The sequence below is a fragment of the Bubalus bubalis genome, chromosome 1 (assembly GCF_019923935.1).
Source record: "Bubalus bubalis isolate 160015118507 breed Murrah chromosome 1, NDDB_SH_1, whole genome shotgun sequence".
Classification (NCBI taxonomy): Eukaryota; Metazoa; Chordata; class Mammalia; order Artiodactyla; family Bovidae; genus Bubalus; species Bubalus bubalis.
This window is the reverse complement of record NC_059157.1, coordinates 91,158,815-91,176,813: the sequence shown is the minus strand read 5'-3', so window position 1 is coordinate 91,176,813 and position 17,999 is coordinate 91,158,815. Positions and strand designations below refer to the sequence as shown.

Below are 17,999 nucleotides of genomic sequence, written 5' to 3'. Positions count from 1 at the left end.
ATATAAGAACAAACCATTGTTTGTTTAATTTTCTAACTAAAAAGAGGTCTTTCCTATGACTGAGCCAAATGTCATACCATAACCTCCTTTTCGCAACTGTGAAATGCCATCCCTTTCCTAGAACCTTTTTTGACATCCAAACTTGGTTTGATATCTTCCTTCTTTAACTCCCTAATGACATAAAGAAAAGGAACTATTATTTGTGTGTGCCAACCTTTCTCTTGATGGTTTTCTTAGATGCCATCACCATAATTCATTTGTATCCCTTATGAAACTTACATTTTAGTTATTTGTTGTAGTTTTTTTTCTGTCTTCATTATTTTGTAAATTCCTTTAGGGCAGTGTGAGTGATTTTCATTATTAGGAATCCAATATTAAAGAAATAAAATAAAAGATGGATGGTGCATATGCTTAACTCGTTGTCCTATGATGTTCTTTTTTTTTGATGTGGACCATTTCTAAAGTCTTTATTGAATTAGTTACAATATTGCTTCTGTTGTATGTTTTGGTTTTTTGGCCAGGAGGCATGTGGAATCTTAACTCCCAGACCAGGGATCGAACCTGCATCCTCTGCATTGGAAAGCAAAGTCTTAACCACTGAACTACCAGGGAATTCCTTGTTCTATAATATTCTTATAAATGAGATAAAGGGAGAAGAGTTTCATCTTTAAAAATTTAAGAATATATACCTCATCCCTCCTCTTCCATTAAGTTTTAACAACTCCCTCATTACACATACAACATTTAGACAGTTCTGTTAAGGTTTAATGATAGTATTTTATATCAGAATAAATAGGTATAGCTGTTCATATTCAGTTGTTCCCACTTTTAGAATCTCTAGAGCATTTTATGAATTGCTGCCTTTCTCTTATCCATTATTTTATGTTTGTAAATAGCGGTCATATTTAAAAACAGCCAGATGTTAATAAAAGCACATTTTCCAGTCTGTTAAATATTATGTATCTTGAAGAAAATGGTTAAATAAACTAAAAGTAGCATTTTTCAGTGTATAAAATGACTCTTGAAATTCTTATCTTAAATTTTGAATTTTTTGTCTACCAAATATATCTATCTTTTTATTCCCAGAATGGCTCAGAGAAGACATAAGAGAGTAAGAACATGGACTCGTCACATAAACATCTTTAACAAAGATTACATCTTTGTGCCTGTAAATGAGTCGTGAGTATTTCAGATTATTTTTTTTAAAAATTGGAGGGTGGAGAAAAGTACTTTGTGCATTTTTAGATTAGTAATCAGTAAAAAAGTATGGGTATATCAATCAAGGTGTTACATTTAAATTTTTTCTAAGGAAGTAGCTAAAATAAATGAGATTATTTGTCTTGGATTTTGGTTTGACAGTGCTGATGTTGTATATAGTGAAAAAAATAAAATGACAAATGCCCACAAGACTATAATGACTGAGGCATAGAGTTTTTTTTTTGGAGGTGAGGGGTACTCAAGAAAAGATTTTCTAAACAAAAAAGGAAAAGCATTCAGGGTGAATCTTCAAATATTTAAGAGAACAAACTCTTTAAGCACTAAAAGAAAAAAAGATGATGCTGTAAGTCTGTTTATTTATTAAAGCAAATCCTCAGCAGGAAATATTAATTATATAAAAGTAAGTTTGAATTACTCAGATTTTAGCCTAAGAAGTCGTAGTACTTTTTAAAATTAGTTGTGAAATGTTTGTTCAGGTATTACAGTGAACTTCTTCAGATTTAATATTTGTCATACCCACCTTCTCAGCTATAGTTCTAGAACATATTCTTCTATATTGTTTAGATTTTGTGTTAAGATTATATTTCTTTTTCAACAGGTCTCACTGGTATCTTGCAGTCATTTGTTTTCCATGGTTAGAAGAAGTTGTGTATGAAGATTTTCCACAAACTATACCCCAGCACTCCCAGGCTGAGGAATCCCACCATGACAGCAGAACAATAGGTGATAAACTTAATGTGGATCATATTTTTAATAATGATGGTAAAGTTAAAATGATAATAGAGAACAATATGAGGTTGAAAGGTAGTATAAATAGTATAATTTTTTATCATTTAGTTTATTAGAAGAAATATCTGAAGTTTTCATGTAGACTCATATATAAACAAAATGTAATTTTCAAGTTATACTGTTATATCAAGTTTATCATAGCACTTTTTATAAAATATTCTTGCTAAGAATTCATATCATGTATCTTCAGGCATAACTTGAAATCTACCCTTTTTTTCTTTCTCTTAGTATAAATCAAGACAGGTTGTGTTGACATTTGTAATTTTATTAGGTAATATAGGGGTCTCTTTCTTCCATGATTTTTATGTTGCAACCCAGATAGATCTTAAGTAGGTATATAAGCCTACTTTCTTTGAGAAAAAAATCAAACTATATTTTATAGCTGTAGCCTAAGCAGCAAGCACAATTAATATTAGTCATTAACATTAATACTAGCCAAAGCCTGTATCTTTTGTGGGAGAAAGAAAAGCTGAAAAAATAACTGATTATTTTCAATTTTGTCTAATTCTCCTGTGCTGTAAAAGTTTATTTATGCAATACCCTATGATCATATGTTAGAAGAATTATTACTAGGCGAATTAATGGACCTCTGCATTAAAACAGCAGAGATTTTGATAAATGAGCATTCTATGAAGGTTGTCTTTTTATAGGAAATTGGCCCAGCTAACTGGTATTTCAAGATTTGGCTGTAGGGTTTATGTATTGTCTGATGACAGCTAATTAAGCATTGTCTGTTTTATCTATCACTTGAATTTTTTTGTAATATTAACCATTAAAAAAAATTGAGTAGTTCCCAGGTATTTTTTTTCCTTTAACTACTAGTGTGCATACACATTACATTTTTTATCCCACTGCTTTGTAGTAGACATAAAATAAACACACATAACTGTTTTGTTATTTCTAACTAGATAATGATCTGCATACTTCTTCCGCACTGTCCTCAGGTACAGAAGATTCTCAAGTAAGTGTGTTTTTATAAATGTGAAGGGAGGAAAACTCATGAATATAACAATTCTCTCTCTTAAATAAGGCTTAGCTAGGTAGGCTATGACAGATACAGGTGGACCATATGATTAAATTATGCTGATTTATGAGAAGGCAATGGCAGCCCACTCTAGTACTCTTGCCTGGAGAATCCCATGGACGGAGGAGCCTGGTAGGCTGCAGTCCATGGGGTCACTAAGAGTCGGACACGACTGAGTGGCTTCACTTTCACTTTTCACTTTCATGCATTGGAGAAGGAAATGGCAACCCACTCCATTATTCTTGCCTGGAGAATCCCAGGGACAGGGGAGCCTGGTGGGCTGCCATCTATGGGGTCGCACAGAGCGACTTAGCAGCAGCAGCATGATTCTTTGATTTATTTTGTTGGTATAGGAAAGATATCAAGGGAAATTGTCTTTCTTTTTGCATCTGTTTATCTTACTTTAACTTCCTAGATTCATTTATTTAGTACTTTATCTGATCATCTTGGTCAGCTACTTTTCCAATTTCTATGGGAAAATGTACTTTTATTCTTCATCATTTCATCAGTTTTTGCAAGAATTGTTGTTCACTTGCTGTCATATCTGACTCTTTGTGATCCCATGGACTACAGCATGCCAGGCTTCCCTGTCCTTCTCCCAGAGTTTGCTCAAATCCATGTCCATTGAGTTGGTGATGCTATCCAACCATCTCATCCTCTGTTGCCTCCTTCTCTTCCTGCCCTCAGTCTCTCCCAGCATCAGGGTCTTTTTCAGCGAGACAGCTCTTTGTATCAGGTGGTCAAAATATTGGAGCTTCAGCTTCAGCATCAGTCCTCCAATCAATATTCAGGGTTGATTTCCTTTAGGATTGACTGGTTGGATCTCCTTGCAGTCCAGAGACTCTCAAGAGTCTTGTCCAACAACACAATTCAAAAGCATAAATTTTTCAGTGCTCAGCCTTCTTTGGGCTTCCCTTGTGGCTCAGCTGGTAAGGAATCTGCCTGTAATGTGGGAGATGGGATTTGATCCCTGGGTTGGGAAGATCCCCTGGAGAAGGGAAAGGCTACCCACTCCAATATTCTAGCCTAGAGAATTCCATGGACTGTATAGTTCATGGAGTTGCAAAGAGTCTGACACGACTGAGTGACTTGCACTTTCAGCCTTCTTTAAGTTCCTGCTCTCACATCTGTACATGACTGCTGGAAAAACCATAGCTTTGACTATACAAACCTTTGTCAGCAAAGTGTTGTCTCTGGTTTTAATACACTGTGTAGGTTTGTCTTGCTTTCCTTCCAAGGACCAAGTGTCTTTTCATGGCTGCAGTCACCTTCCACAGTGATTTTGGAGCCTAAATCTGTCACTGTTTCTACTTTTTCCTCTTCTGTTTGCCATGAAGTGATGGGACCAGATGCCATGATCTTAGTTTTTTGACTGTTGAGTTGAAAGCCAGCTTTTTTACTCTCCTCTTTCACCAACATCAAGAGGCTCTTTAGTTCTTCACTTTCTGCCACTAGAGTAGTATCATTTGCATACCTGAGGTTGTTGATATTTTTCCTGACCATCTTGATTCCAGCCTGTGATTCATCCAGTCCAGCATTTCATATGATGTACTCCTCATAGAAGTTAAATAAGCAGGGTGACAGTATACAGCCTTGACATACTCCTTTCCCAATTTTGAACCATTCTGTTGTTCCATGTCCCGTTCTGACTGTTGCTTCTTGACCCACATATAGGTTTCTCAGGAGACAGGTAAGGTGTTCTGGTATTCCCATGTCTTTTAAGAATTTTCCATAGTCAAAGGCTTTTTGCATAGTCAATGAAGCAGAAGTGGATGTTTTTCTGGAATTCCATTGCTTTCTCTATGATTCAATGAATGTTGGCAATTTGATCTCTATTTCCTCTGCCTTTTCTAAATCCAGCTGGTACATCTGGAAATTCTCAGTTCACATACTGCTGAAGCCTAGCTCAAAGGGTTTTTAGCATTACTTTCCTAGCATGTGAAATGAATGCAATTGTGTGTTAGTTTGAACATTCTTTGGCATTGCCCTTCTTTGGGACTGGATTGAAAACTGACTTTTTCTAGTCCTGTGGCTACTGCTGAGTTTTCCAAATTTGCTGATATATTGAGTGAGCACTTTAATAGCATTATCTTTTAGGATTTGAAATAGCTCAACTGGAATTCCATCACCTCCACTAGCTTTGTTCATAGTAATGCTTCCTAAAGCCCACTTGACATCACACTCCAGGTTTTCTGTTTCTAGGTGAGTGACCACACTATCATGGTTATACAGGCCATTAATCCAGGTCATTAAGACCTTTTTTTGTATAGTTCTGTATATTCTTGCTGCCGCTCCTTAATCCCTTCTGCTTCTGTTAGGTCCTTACTGTTTCTTTTTTCATGCCCATTGTTGCATGAAATGTTCTCTTGATATCTCCAATTTTCTTGAAGAGATCTCTAGTCTTTCCCATTCTATTGTTTCCCTTTATTTCTTTGTATTGGTTATGTAAAAAAGCTTTCTTACCTCTCCTTACTATTCTCCTTAACTCTGCATTCAGTTGGATATATCTTTCTCTTTTCCTCTTGCCTTTTGCTTCTCTGCTTTTCTCAGCCTCCTCAGACAACCACTTTGCCTTCTTGCATTTTTTTTTCCTTTGGGATGGTTTTGGTCACCACCTCCTATACAATATTTTACATTCCACTTTCTATTTTTATAAATTGCTGGTAAAAATCATTCAAAGTGGACTCATGGTTAATCCATATGACTTCTGTGGCTAAGATAGTTACTGTTAACTTTTCTTCAAATATACCTCTAAACTGATATTTATGGTCTAGATTTGGTATCTTAATTGATTAAGGTAGTCACCTAATTATTTTTCTTACATACAGATAGCAGTAGCCTCGCTGGCAAAGGCTTATGTCTTTATTGTCACTGGAACAGACTGGGCAGAAGGAAGGTTTTCTTCTTTAATGTCACCGTGGCGGAATAGGGGAGTTTTTTTCTTGCTTCTAGAGCCAGGTTTCCCAAATTGAGTTCTGTTTTAAGATGCATTTATGATAAAAAGGATTTTAAAGTCAGTTAAGCTGAGTAACTGAGTAACATCATGGTCAACAAAAGAGTCTGAAATGCAGTACTTGGATGCAATCTCAAAAATGACAGAATGATCTCTGTTCATTTCCAAGGCAAACCATTCAATATCACAGTAATCCAAGTCTATGCCCCAACCAGTAATGCTGAAGAAGCTGAAGTTGAACGGTTCTATGAAGACCTACAAGACCTTTTAGGACTAACACCCAAAAAAGATGTCCTTTTCATTATAGGGGACTGGAATGCAAAAGTAGGAAGTCAAGAAACACCTGGAGTAACAGGCAAATTTGGCCTTGGAATACGGAATGAAGCAGGGCAAAAACTAATAGAGTTTTGCCAAGAAAATGCACTGGTCATAACAAACACCCTCTTCCAACAACACAAGAAGAGACTCTATACATGGGCATCACCAGATGGTCAACACCGAAATTAGATTGATTATATTCTTTGCAGCCAAAGATAGAGAAGCTTATACAGTCAGCAAAAACAAGACCAGGAGCTGACTGTGGCTCAGATCCTGAACTTATTGCCAAATTCAGACTTAAATTGAAGAAAGTAGGGAAAACCATTTCACCATTCAGGTATGACCTAAGTCAAATCCCTTATGATTATACAGTGGAAGTGAGAAATAGATTTAAGGGCCTAGATCTGATAGATAGAGTGCCTGATGAACTATGGAATGAGGTTCGTGACATTGTACAGGAGACAGGGATCAAGACCATCCCCAAGAAAAAGAAATGCAAAAAAGCAAAATGGCTGTCTGGGGAGGCCTTACAAATAGCTGTGAAAAGAAGAGAAGCGAAAAGCAAAGGAGAAAAGGAAAGATATAAGCATCTGAATGCAGAGTTCCAAAGAATAGCAAGAAGAGATAAGAAAGCCTTCCTCAGTGATCAATGCAAAGAAATAGAGGAAAACAACAGAATGGGAAAGACTAGAGATCTCTTCAAGAAAATTAGAGATACCAAGGGAACATTTCATGCAAAGATGGGCTCGATAAAGGACAGAAATGGTATGGACCTAACAGAAGCAGAAGATATTAAGAAGAGATGGCAAGAATACACAGAAGAACTGTACAAAAAAGATCTTCACGACCCAGATAATCACGATGGTGTGATCACTGACCTAGAGCCAGACATCCTGGAATGTGAAGTCAAGTGGGCCTTACAAAGCATCACTATGAACAAAGCTAGTGGAGGTGATGGAATTCCAGTTGAGCTATTCCAAATCCTGAAAGATGATGCTGTGAAAGTGCTGCACTCAATATGCCAGCAAATTTGGAAAACTCAGCAGTGGCCACAAGACTGGAAAAGGTCAGTTTTCATTCCAATCCCAAAGAAAGGCAATGCCAAAGAATGCTCAAACTACCGCACAATTGCACTCATCTCACATGCTAGTAAAGTAATGCTCAAAATTCTCCAAGCCAGGCTTCAGCAATATGTGAACCGTGAACTTCCTGATGTTCAAGCTGGTTTTAGAAAAGGCAGAGGAACCAGAGATCAAATTGCCAACATCCACTGGATCATGGAAAAAGCAAGAGAGTTCCAGAGAAACATTTATTTCTGCTTTATTGACTATGCCAAAGCCTTTGACTGTGTGGATCACAATAAACTGTGGAAAATTCTGAAAGAGATGGGAATACCAGACCACCTGACCTGCCTCTTGAGAAATTTGTATGCAGGTCAGGAAGCAACAGTTAGAACTGGACATGGAACAACAGACTGGTTCCAAATAGGAAAAGGAGTTCGTCAAGGCTGTAAATTGTCACCCTGCTTATTTCACTTCTATGCAGAGTACATCATGAGAAACGCTGGACTGGAAGAAGCACAAGCTGGAATCAAGATTGCTGGGAGAAATATCAATAACTTCAGATATGCAAATGACATCACCCTTATGGCAGAAAGTGAAGAGGAACTAAAGAGCATCTTGATGAAAGTGAAAGAGGAGAGTGAAAAAGTTGGCTTAAAGCTCAACATTCAGAAAACGAAGATCATGGCATCTGGTCCCATCACTTCATGGGAAATAGATGGGGAAACAGTATCAGACTTTATTTTTTGGGCTCCAAAATCACTGCAGATGGTGACTGCAGCCATGAAATTAAAAGACGCTTACTCCTTGGAAGGAAAGTTATGACCAACCTAGATAGCATATTCAAGCAGAGACACTACTTTGCCAACAAAGGTCCGTCTAGTCAAGGCTATGGTTTTTCCTGTGGTCATGTATGGATGTGAGAGTTGGACTGTGAAGAAGGCTGAGCGCCGAAGAATTGATGCTTTTGAACTGTGGTGTTGGAGAAGACTGTTGAGAGTCCCTTGGACTGCAAGGAGATCCAACCAGTCCATTCTGAAGGAGATCAGCCCTAGGATTTCTTTGGAGGGAATGATGCTGAAGCTGAAACTCCAGTACTTTGGCCATCTCATGCGAAGAGTAACTCATTGGAAAAGACTCTGTTGCTGGGAGGGATTGTGGGCAGGAGGAGAAGGGGACGACAGAGGATGAGATGCCTGGATGGCATCACTGACTTGATGGGTGTGAGTCTGAGTGAACTCCGGGATTTGGTGATGGACAGGGAGGTCTGGCGTGCTGCGATTCATGAGGTCGCGAAGAGTCGGACACGACTGAGTGACTGAACTGAACTGAAGTTGAGTAAATCCTGTGTTCTATTTCCATCTTTGAAATTTACTGTTATATTAGCATAATAAAAATAACTGAGAAGTTCTGCATATTAAAGAAAGTTTTATCTATTGATTCTTAAATTTATCAGCAAAAATAACAAAATACCCCATCTCTTGTCCTTGAAAGTGAAAGTGAAAAGTTGCTCAGTTGTGTCCAACTCTTTGCAACCCCATTATACAGTTCATGGAATTCTCCAGGCCAGAATACTGGAGTGGGTAGCCTTTCCCTGCTCCAGGGGATCGTCCCAACCCAGGGATCGAACCCAGGTCTCCCACTTTGCAGGCGGATTCTTTACCAGCTGAGCCACAAGGATAGCCCTCTCTTGTCCCTTAATATACATTAATTCTTTGCTTCTTGTGCTTCAAAAGGAAGAAGTGTGTCGCTACTGACTTCATTTACTGAGTTAAGAAAATGTTATTAAGGACAGATTCCATTAACTTGTTTATCTTTGTTTAAGATGGCAATTCTGAATACAAGTAATTCAAGTTCCAGTTTGTTTTTTAGGCTATTTTAAAACTCCATAACTTCTTAAGGTCACATGTAAAAGTTTATAAACTCTTTCACCAGTGACAGAAAATAATAAATTTTAAAAACGAATTTGGCTTAGTTGAGATGATGAAAAGAACTCTCATTTGAAATTTTAAAGTTATTTGAAACATTTTTTAAAATGACTGAAAATTTATTTATTCAAGCTGGCTTTGATTTCAAAGTCATAAAAATTCATATGTTATTTCAGAGTCCTGAGATGAATGTGACAGTACCAAAGAAGATGTGTAAAAGGTGCGTACATGCTGTGACACATAGTTTAGATATTTATGTTTACTTCATATACAAATACATACATCTTGACTTCTTTCTTTGCTTTTCATAGGCCATGCATTCTCATACTAGATTCCTTGAAAGCTGCTTCTATACAAAACACAGTTCAGAATTTACGAGAGTAAGTAGTGATGATTTTACTATAATCTCAATAATTGGTAAGTTGACTTAAGAATGACTTAAAAGATTAGATCAGAAGTTATATTTTATTAAGTACTTAGGTGAGGTCTATAAATCTAATTAATAATAACCCCATTATGTATAAAACATTTCTCAAGGATTTATATTGAAAGTAAATTTGAAATTTGTATTCACAATTGAACAAAAGTAACACTTTAGGAAAAAAAAACTCTTTCACATTCTTATTTTGTGTGTCTGGTGGTAATTTTAAAATTTGCTATAGGATCTGGAAAAAACTAGCAACTGAAGTTTACTTTGTAAATATAAGTGACTTATATAAGTTGTAAAAGTTGAGTTGTTGTAAAAAGTCTAGTTTTTAGTTTGAAATTCAGATGATTTTATTAGCATTTTTGAAGCCTCACAAGTTATAATTTGTGCTGTTAAGGTTTAAGTCTTTTGAAATGTGGCTGGAGGCAACATATTTGGCAGCAGATGTTTTTACATCTTCATGAAAGTTTGAAAGTGAAAAGTGAAAGTGAAGTCGCTCACTTATGTCCGACTCTTTGTGACCCCATAGACTGTAGCCTACCAGGCACCTCTGTCCATGGGATTTTCCAGGCAATAGTACTGGAGTGGATTGCCATTTCCTTCTCCAGGGGATCTTCCCAACCCAGGGCTCGAACCCAGGTCTCCTGCATTGTAGACAAACGCTTTACCATCTGAGCCACCAGGGAAGTCCTTGTGAAAGTTTACATAACAGTAAAGAAATTTCTATTCACGTCACTCTACTTTTTGTTGATTTAAGGTATTTAGAGGTAGAATGGGAAGTTAAACGAAAAACTCATCGTGAATTCAGCAAAACAAACATGGTGGACCTGTGCCCTAAAGTTCCTAAACAGGATAATAGCAGTGATTGTGGTGTGTATTTACTGCAGTATGTGGAAAGCTTCTTTAAGGTATGTAAAGATATAAATAAGTTTTTTATTCACAGTTACTAGCATATAATCACAAATTACTGGGCAAGCAAAGAAGCAGGAAAATGTTAGAGGTAATCAAGAAAAAAAAAAAAAGACATAGAACCATATATAACCCAAATATTGGAGTTAAAAGATAAGAACTTTAAAATAATTTGATTAATTTATTGGAGAAAATAATCAAAGATGAACAATATGGGTGAAAATGGAATCTGCTTTTAAAAAAAGTGTTGAGTGGACATTCTAGAACTGAAAGTGCATACTGATATATCTAAAATTAAGAACTTACTGGCTGGGTTTAATAGCAGACTGAATACAACAGAAGACAGGATTAGAGAACTTTAAAAAAGGACACTAGAAAGTATCCCACTGTGGCTAAGAAAGGAAAAAGCATGTAAAGAAGAGAGCAGCGCAAAAGAGACAAGTGTGGTACAGTCAAAAGTCTAATTTACCTATAATTGGAGTCGCAGATGGATTCGAGGCAGAGAGAGAATAAGACAGACAAAGTTGAAGAAAAATTTCAAGACCAAAGACTTGTGTATTGAAGAATCTCAGAAAACCATCAGCTACATAAGTACAATGACAAGAATGGGTATTATTTTCTAGCTTGTCAGAGATTCTATAGGAACTGTAGCAACATTAAAAAGAGTTTTAAATAGTAAGGAATCACTCTTTTTTTTTTTTTAACTGTTAGCTTATTACTTCAGTCATAACCAATATTATTTATGAAAATGGCTGTAGAAACAGGATATTTTTGACCAGAGGCTTGTTTAGATAATCCTTAAATGTACTTTCAAAGCATGAAGGTTATAGTATGCAGTTACAACTTTTGGTATAATTGGGGAGAATTGATTATAGTAGAAGATGGTATACATTATGGAAACCACTAAATGTGTTATTATGTTTTTTTTTCTTTTTTTATTCTACACTGGAACTGCCTTATAGGATGAGAATTCTGATCTTCTAATACTCTTTTCAAAGAGATTTGATTTTATTTTTAGATTATCCAGAATGTCTTATTACATAACATATTCTGAATCTGCTATATAATTCTACTTTATGTAGCCCCAGTCTGTAGAGTATATATCTCATTTAGGTTGTAGCACCACTTAAGATTCCTAGGGGGTGGGGAGCTCAAAAAGCTAAACCTTGTGTTTCACAAATTTGTGCACTAATATAACAGACAGTGGGTGGAAGAAAACAGGTTTCAGGTTGATCACTCAAAACCTGTGGAACTTTGTAACTAGGCCTAAGAAAAACAACATTAATTCTAATAAAAATACTTGCACAGTTAAATCTCCACTGACATATGCTCCTAGAATCACAGTCAGCCCATTATTTCAGCTTTAAACCCTGGGATTCTTAATTTCCTTTTTAAGTAAGTCCTTCTTACATCTAGCTTCTAATAGTTTCATCAGATTTATAAACATGATCTAGGGTCAGTTCAGTTCAGTTCAGTTGCTCAGTCGTGTCCGACTCTTTGCGACCCCATGAATCGCAGCACGCCAGGCCTCCCTGTCCATCACCAACTCCCGGACTTCACTCAGACTCAAGTCCATCGAGTCAGTGATGCCATCAGTCATCTCATCTCATCCTCTGGCGTCCCCTTCTTCTCCTGCCCTCAATCCCTCCCAGCATCAGAGTCTTTTCCATTGAGTCACTCTTCGCATGAGATGGCCAAAGTACTGGAGTTTCAGCTTCAGCATCATTCCCTCCAAAGAAATCCTAGGGCTGATCTCCTTCAGAATGGACTGGTTGGATCTCCTTGCAGTCCAAGGGACTCTCAAGAGTCTTCTCCAACACCACAGTTCAAAAGCATCAATTCTTCGGCGCTCAGCCTTCTTCACAGTCCAACTCTCACATCCATACATGACCACAGGAAAAACCATAGCCTTGACTAGACGGACCTTTGTTGGCAAAGTAGTGTCTCTGCTTGAATATGCTATCTAGGTTGGTCATAACTTTCCTTCCAAGGAGTAAGCGTCTTTTAATTTCATGGCTGCAGTCACCATCTGCAGTGATTTTGGAGCCCAAAAAATAAAGTCTGATACTGTTTCCCCATCTATTTGCCATGAAGTGATGGGACCAGATGCCATGATCTTAGTTTTCTGAATGTTGAGCTTTAAGCCAACTTTTTCACTCTCCTCTTTCACTTTCATCAAGAGGCTCTTTAGTTCCTCTTCACTTTCTGCCATAAGGGTGATGTCATCTGCATATCTGAGGTTATTGATATTTCTCCCAGCAATCTTGATTCCAGCTTGTGCTTCTTCCAGTCCAGTGTTTCTCATGATGTACTCTGCATAGAAGTGAAATAAGCAGGGTGACAATATACAGCCTTGACGAACTCCTTTTCCTATTTGGAACCAGTCTGTTCCATGTCCAGTTCTAGCTGTTGCTTCCTGACCTGCATACAGATTTCTCAAGAGGCAGATCAGGTTCTTGATCTAGGGTAGTCTTCAGCATTTATTTGTTTATTTTCTTGAAGACAGGCAGAATTGTCTTTGCAGTTGCAACTTCCTTGTTAAGCTTAACATAATGGAAAATGTAGCAATTCTTGAAACTACTAAATTGGCTGTTTCCCTAGACTAAAACAAGGTACTTCTGTAGAATTTTCTGTTTTTTATCTGAGATTCTTCATTTACTGCTGGCTTTTCTCTTTGTTTTAATAGTACAAAATAGTAACATGTTGGAGAAGATTGTGTTCAAACCAACCTGACTTCTATGTTGTACTGAATCATTGTTTACTAATTCTGTTTGCACTAATTCACTTAAATGAATTGTAGCAGAACATATGGTGTTTAATTTTGATGTTCGAAAGTTAGCAGTTTAATGAAAATACTATGAAGTTGATTGTGGTGATGGTTGCACAACTTTGAATATACTGAAAATCATTCGATTGAATACTTTAGGTGAATTGTATGTTATGTGAATTATGTCTCACTAAAGCTGTTGTTTTAAAAAGTTAGCAATTTCTCATTTCTTATAAAAATGATTTTTGAGCAAATTTGAATTATACTGCTAAAGTGATTACATTGTCTTTTCTCTCATTAGGATCCTATTGTTAACTTTGAACTTCCAATTCATCTGGAGAAATGGTTCCCTCGTCATGTAATAAAGACCAAACGGGAAGATATTCGAGAGCTCATTTTGAAGCTTCATTTACAGCAGCAGAAGGGCAGCAGTAGCTAGTTAATCTGTACAAACATGACACAGATGCTCTATACGATTACTGGAAAGCCGCTTACCGGCATTTGTGTTGGCCAGCTCACAGAGAAGAAAATAACTTGCAGTAGTTTTATAAGTCATTGTATATTATTTAAAATATATAAGACATATTATTAGAATTGTTGGGATCTGATAGATGGATTGGAAATGGGTGTAATATAGATCAATGTATTAGATAGAAATTAAAGTTTCATAAATATTTGATTCAAAATAATTTCATAAATATTTTCTGATTAAATATGATTGGATTATGCAATAGTATATGTAGTGTGGGAATGTTTTTGTAGATAATAAAGCTGTGTGATCTGTACTTCCACATAACTGGGAGTTGAAGGGAGTTAGGTCCTCCCTGGTGCCAGCCCCAGTGCTTGTCAAATTGGTTGACAAGTCACATTGTATTGTAGTTTTATTCTTTGCAGCTCAAGCATGCAGTATGAATACTATGTATTTTTTTAAAAAAAGAATTTAGTATCAAGGCTTCAGAAAATGCCATTTACGGCATCCCTTCTGTATAGCATACGAGAAAACAATGTTAGGATGGTGATAAGAATTCACTCTTTCAAAGCGCAGCTTATTTTTCTCAGTTGCTAAATGGAACTGTTCCTCTAATTGTTGTTTGTTTTGTTTCTTTTGCTGTCATGTGTGGGGATCTGAGAATTTAGTTCGTTCATTCAGAGTGAATTTGGAGCAAAAAATTTAGCTATCACAAAAAATTGCATATGTAGCTCAACTTAGTTTATTTGAGGTATAGCTATGTAAATATTGACTCCTATCCTACTCTGACATCCCAGAATATGTATACAGTTTCTGTAAGTATAGAAGATAAAACTGGTGTCTTCATAACTTTAATTAAAAAAAAAAATCCTTGAATTCTTATATACTGTTAGGACTGAATACATAATTTTATAGCTCTGTTTACCCAGTATTTGTCTGCAAAAGCCAGATTGCTTTCATTGCTTTTATATTTTTCAATTGTAATTTTTAGAGACTTAAGAACCAGGTGGAGCATAAGTTTTTATTAAATGTTCTGACAGGTAACAGTCCTGAATTGATGTGATAATGATGGTATTACATATGATTCAACTCTTTACAACCTTCTAATGTTATCAGGAATATTTTGAGGGGACAATTATATTGTATTTTCTCAGATAAGAAAATTTTTTAATAATATTATTTTAATCTTCTATTTTAGGCATCTCTTAGATTTATGTTGTAACTGTATAGCAGTGAAGGAAAGGCAATTTAAGATGAAGCTAACAATTGGGATGTTTTATTTCAGAATCATGTGACTTGAGTTAAGCCTTAGTGTCCTTATGTTTGTGTCATCACCTTTTTATTGTTAAAGATATCTGTCCTTTGGAGAGTTCCTATAAAAACAGTTATAATTACATGTTTCATTCCCAGTGTCTTTGTTGGGGAGGGAACTTTTTTAGATGACTATTCATTGTTTTGTATATCTAATTTTGGGAAAACAAGTATATAATACATCTTATTGTGACTTCTTAACTTTTGTTTGTATGTTTTTCAAAGATACCACTGTCCCTTATATGTTTTGAAGATTGTTTAAAATCCATTTTCGTAAATTCATATGGAAATAATGCTTTGAGAATACCAACATTTTATATTAAACATATTTCCAATTCATTAGGCTGAGGTGTAATTTTTTTCCTTACAAAAGGTGACCGGTTTTTAGATATAAATTTTAAATTGTGTGATACTCAGTGCATGTCATATAATTGATGCTTAGATTAATTTTTCTTCTGTTTTAACAGGCATATGCTAATTTTGATTGTCGGTTCAGGGAACATTTTTTGAGCATCTACTACTATCAGGAAATGTACAAGGTAGAAAAAAATGAATGACAGCTCTTATTCCTAGGTCATTTATAGTCTAATATGAGAAATGAACACATGAACAGTTTCAGTATGCTTGTTTAAAAAAATCATAGTTTCTTTGGCTTCACCAGAGTGTGTTCAGCTTAGGGTATGTGTGTGAGTGTGATACTGAGAGCTGGTAGAGAGGTTGTAAGAGCGTTGTCAGTGGAAAGGGAAAGCCTTCTTAAAGAAGCTTATACTGATTTTATTTCACAATTCTTGGGATAAAAAAACAAACTTGACTTTGTTTTTAAAGTCATAAGCCAATCACTTAACTAGGATTTAGAAAAAGTTTAATACCTCTGTAATGCTTACACTATCTCTATCATGAGTTATTTTTACTATTCCTGTTCTATTTTATAGATGAGGAAGGAGATAGAAGTGGTTACAGTGGGAGATTTTCAAGTTTTTTAATCAAGGAGGGACAGACAGTAGCTTACAAGACAGTAGATTTATTATAAACAGAAACAGCTCCAAGAAAACTGATTTTATTTTATATGTAGTTCTCTATTTCTGATGTAGACAAGTGTAGTTGGTCTGGGCATTTTATGCTTCTAAATCAGTTGTAGAGAAAATCAGAGAATATGTAAATCTAATAGATTGAGAAAAATTGTAAAATTCTGAGTTGTATGTGTAACATTATTATTTGGGGGGAAACATTATTTTTATGTGGACTGCTTATTAAAGGCAAGGATAGTGTTAGTAAAGAGCTTAGCTGACTAGATTAGAACAAAGAAATTGTCTCTTCCCATCTGTTCTAATTAGCTTATCTCTCCTGCTCTCATAGCATGTTAGTTATTTCAGAAAAGAAGGGAGAGGTACTTTGAAAGGACACCATTTTTATTCAGCTAATTTATAATGATTTTGGAATGGTTGTTAGTTCTTAAACATAAACTTATAAATGTTAGACTTCTTCTGTAACAGTTTGTTACTGGACATTTCAAGGCTTTTCAGTTACAGAGTTTGGCCTCTCCTCCTCCTTTTGGTTTTGGCTCAAATGATTATGTTTCCTCATTTTGGGAAGATTTCTCTGTGTATTTTGATATTTGTCCTGATAGAAGGAAACCTTCCATCGTTAACAGGTATTTAAAAATCTGTGTTACTTTTTAAATTTTTCTTTATATCTGTAGTATATTTTCTCTAAAAACATTATTTGATATGATTGCTGTAAGGAATTGAATCAAATATTACTCTATCAGTCTTTAATATTGCTTCATTTAAACTGTGTGATAATTTCTCCAATAATTCTGGTTTTCCTCTTCATTAATGTTTCTTGATTCAGACCTTACCTCTTCTTATTTCTTGTGTTGAAATTGAATATATACTTGGTTTCAATAACTAACAGTCTTGAAATAAAGAGGAGGAATTAAATGGAGAAAAAATTGAATACATCACTTCTCTTGAAGCATATAGGTCTGTAATTTGAACATTGAGTTAAAAATCCAGACATAGTGCAGATATCAGTTTTTGTTTATTTCCTCTCATTCTATATCTTCATTCATCATCAGAAGTTTTGTTTATGCTTTCACTCTGTAGCACAAACCTACTTGTCTTTAGAAGAGATCCAAGAACCCAAGAGTACAGTTTCTTTTCTCCAGACTGACTCAGAATCCACAGATTCTTCTCTATCTCCTAAAAAGAAACAACCTCTGGACAGCAGAGAAACTGAGAGACATTGGTTGCTCAGAAGAAAGCGATCTACTTTATTTCCTAATGGTGTGAAAACTTGCCCAGATGAAAGTGTTACAGAGGCTGTGGCAAACCATGTGAAATATTTTAAAGTCCGAGGTAAGCAAATATTCAAACCCTTGGGCTCCATGGTGAAATTCAAACGTAGTTCAAAAACAGTTGTATTTCTTTACAATTCAAAATTTGTCATACTTTGGATAGAGACTGAACCAAATATTATCTTTCTACTAACCATGGAAAACAGACTTATTAAGAATTTGGTATTTATATAGCTTCAGAGAAAAGTTTATGTTATTTTAAGAGAGGACATGGACATGGTTTAAAATCATTTAAGTACTTTAAAAGTACCAGTTTATCATAAAGTATCACTTATATGTAGAGTGTAAAAAAAATGGTACAAATGAACTTATTTACAAAATAGAAATAGAGTCACAGATGTAGGAAAAAACTTATGGGAAAGATTGTTGTTCATTCACTAAATCATGTCTGACTCTTTGCAGCTCAGTGGACTGCAGCATGCCAGGCTCCTTTGTCCTCCACTATCTCCTTGTTTGTTGAATCTGTGAT

The 17,999-nt window shown here is 35.7% G+C and overlaps 2 protein-coding genes across 18 annotated transcripts in view; both read left to right on the top strand.

The window, feature by feature from the left end:
- SENP7 (SUMO specific peptidase 7) overlaps positions 1-15,513 on the top strand; it is a 184,947-nt gene extending 169,434 nt beyond the window's left edge. For all 11 annotated transcript variants that reach the window (XM_044941267.2, XM_044941279.2, XM_044941309.2 and 8 more), the window contains 7 exons: positions 1,087-1,179; positions 1,817-1,941; positions 2,916-2,968; positions 9,468-9,511; positions 9,603-9,671; positions 10,476-10,626; positions 13,696-15,513. In XM_044941267.2, the coding sequence (XP_044797202.2) occupies positions 1,087-1,179; positions 1,817-1,941; positions 2,916-2,968; positions 9,468-9,511; positions 9,603-9,671; positions 10,476-10,626; positions 13,696-13,833 (673 nt within the window). In that variant the 3' untranslated portion in view covers positions 13,834-15,513. The remainder of the gene's footprint in view (positions 1-1,086; positions 1,180-1,816; positions 1,942-2,915; positions 2,969-9,467; positions 9,512-9,602; positions 9,672-10,475; positions 10,627-13,695) is intronic.
- A 123-nt stretch (positions 15,514-15,636) lies between these two features.
- Positions 15,637-17,999, top strand: part of IMPG2 (interphotoreceptor matrix proteoglycan 2) — a 78,686-nt gene continuing 76,323 nt past the window's right edge. For 6 of the 7 annotated variants that reach the window (XM_025282999.3, XM_025283006.3, XM_045165318.1 and 3 more), the window contains exons 1-2: positions 15,637-16,825; positions 17,280-17,531. In XM_025282999.3, the coding sequence (XP_025138784.3) occupies positions 16,645-16,825; positions 17,280-17,531 (433 nt within the window). In that variant the 5' untranslated portion in view covers positions 15,637-16,644. Of the gene's footprint in view, positions 16,826-16,859; positions 17,532-17,999 lie in introns of those variants that run through there. The other variant, XM_044941236.2, reaches the window with a different exon arrangement.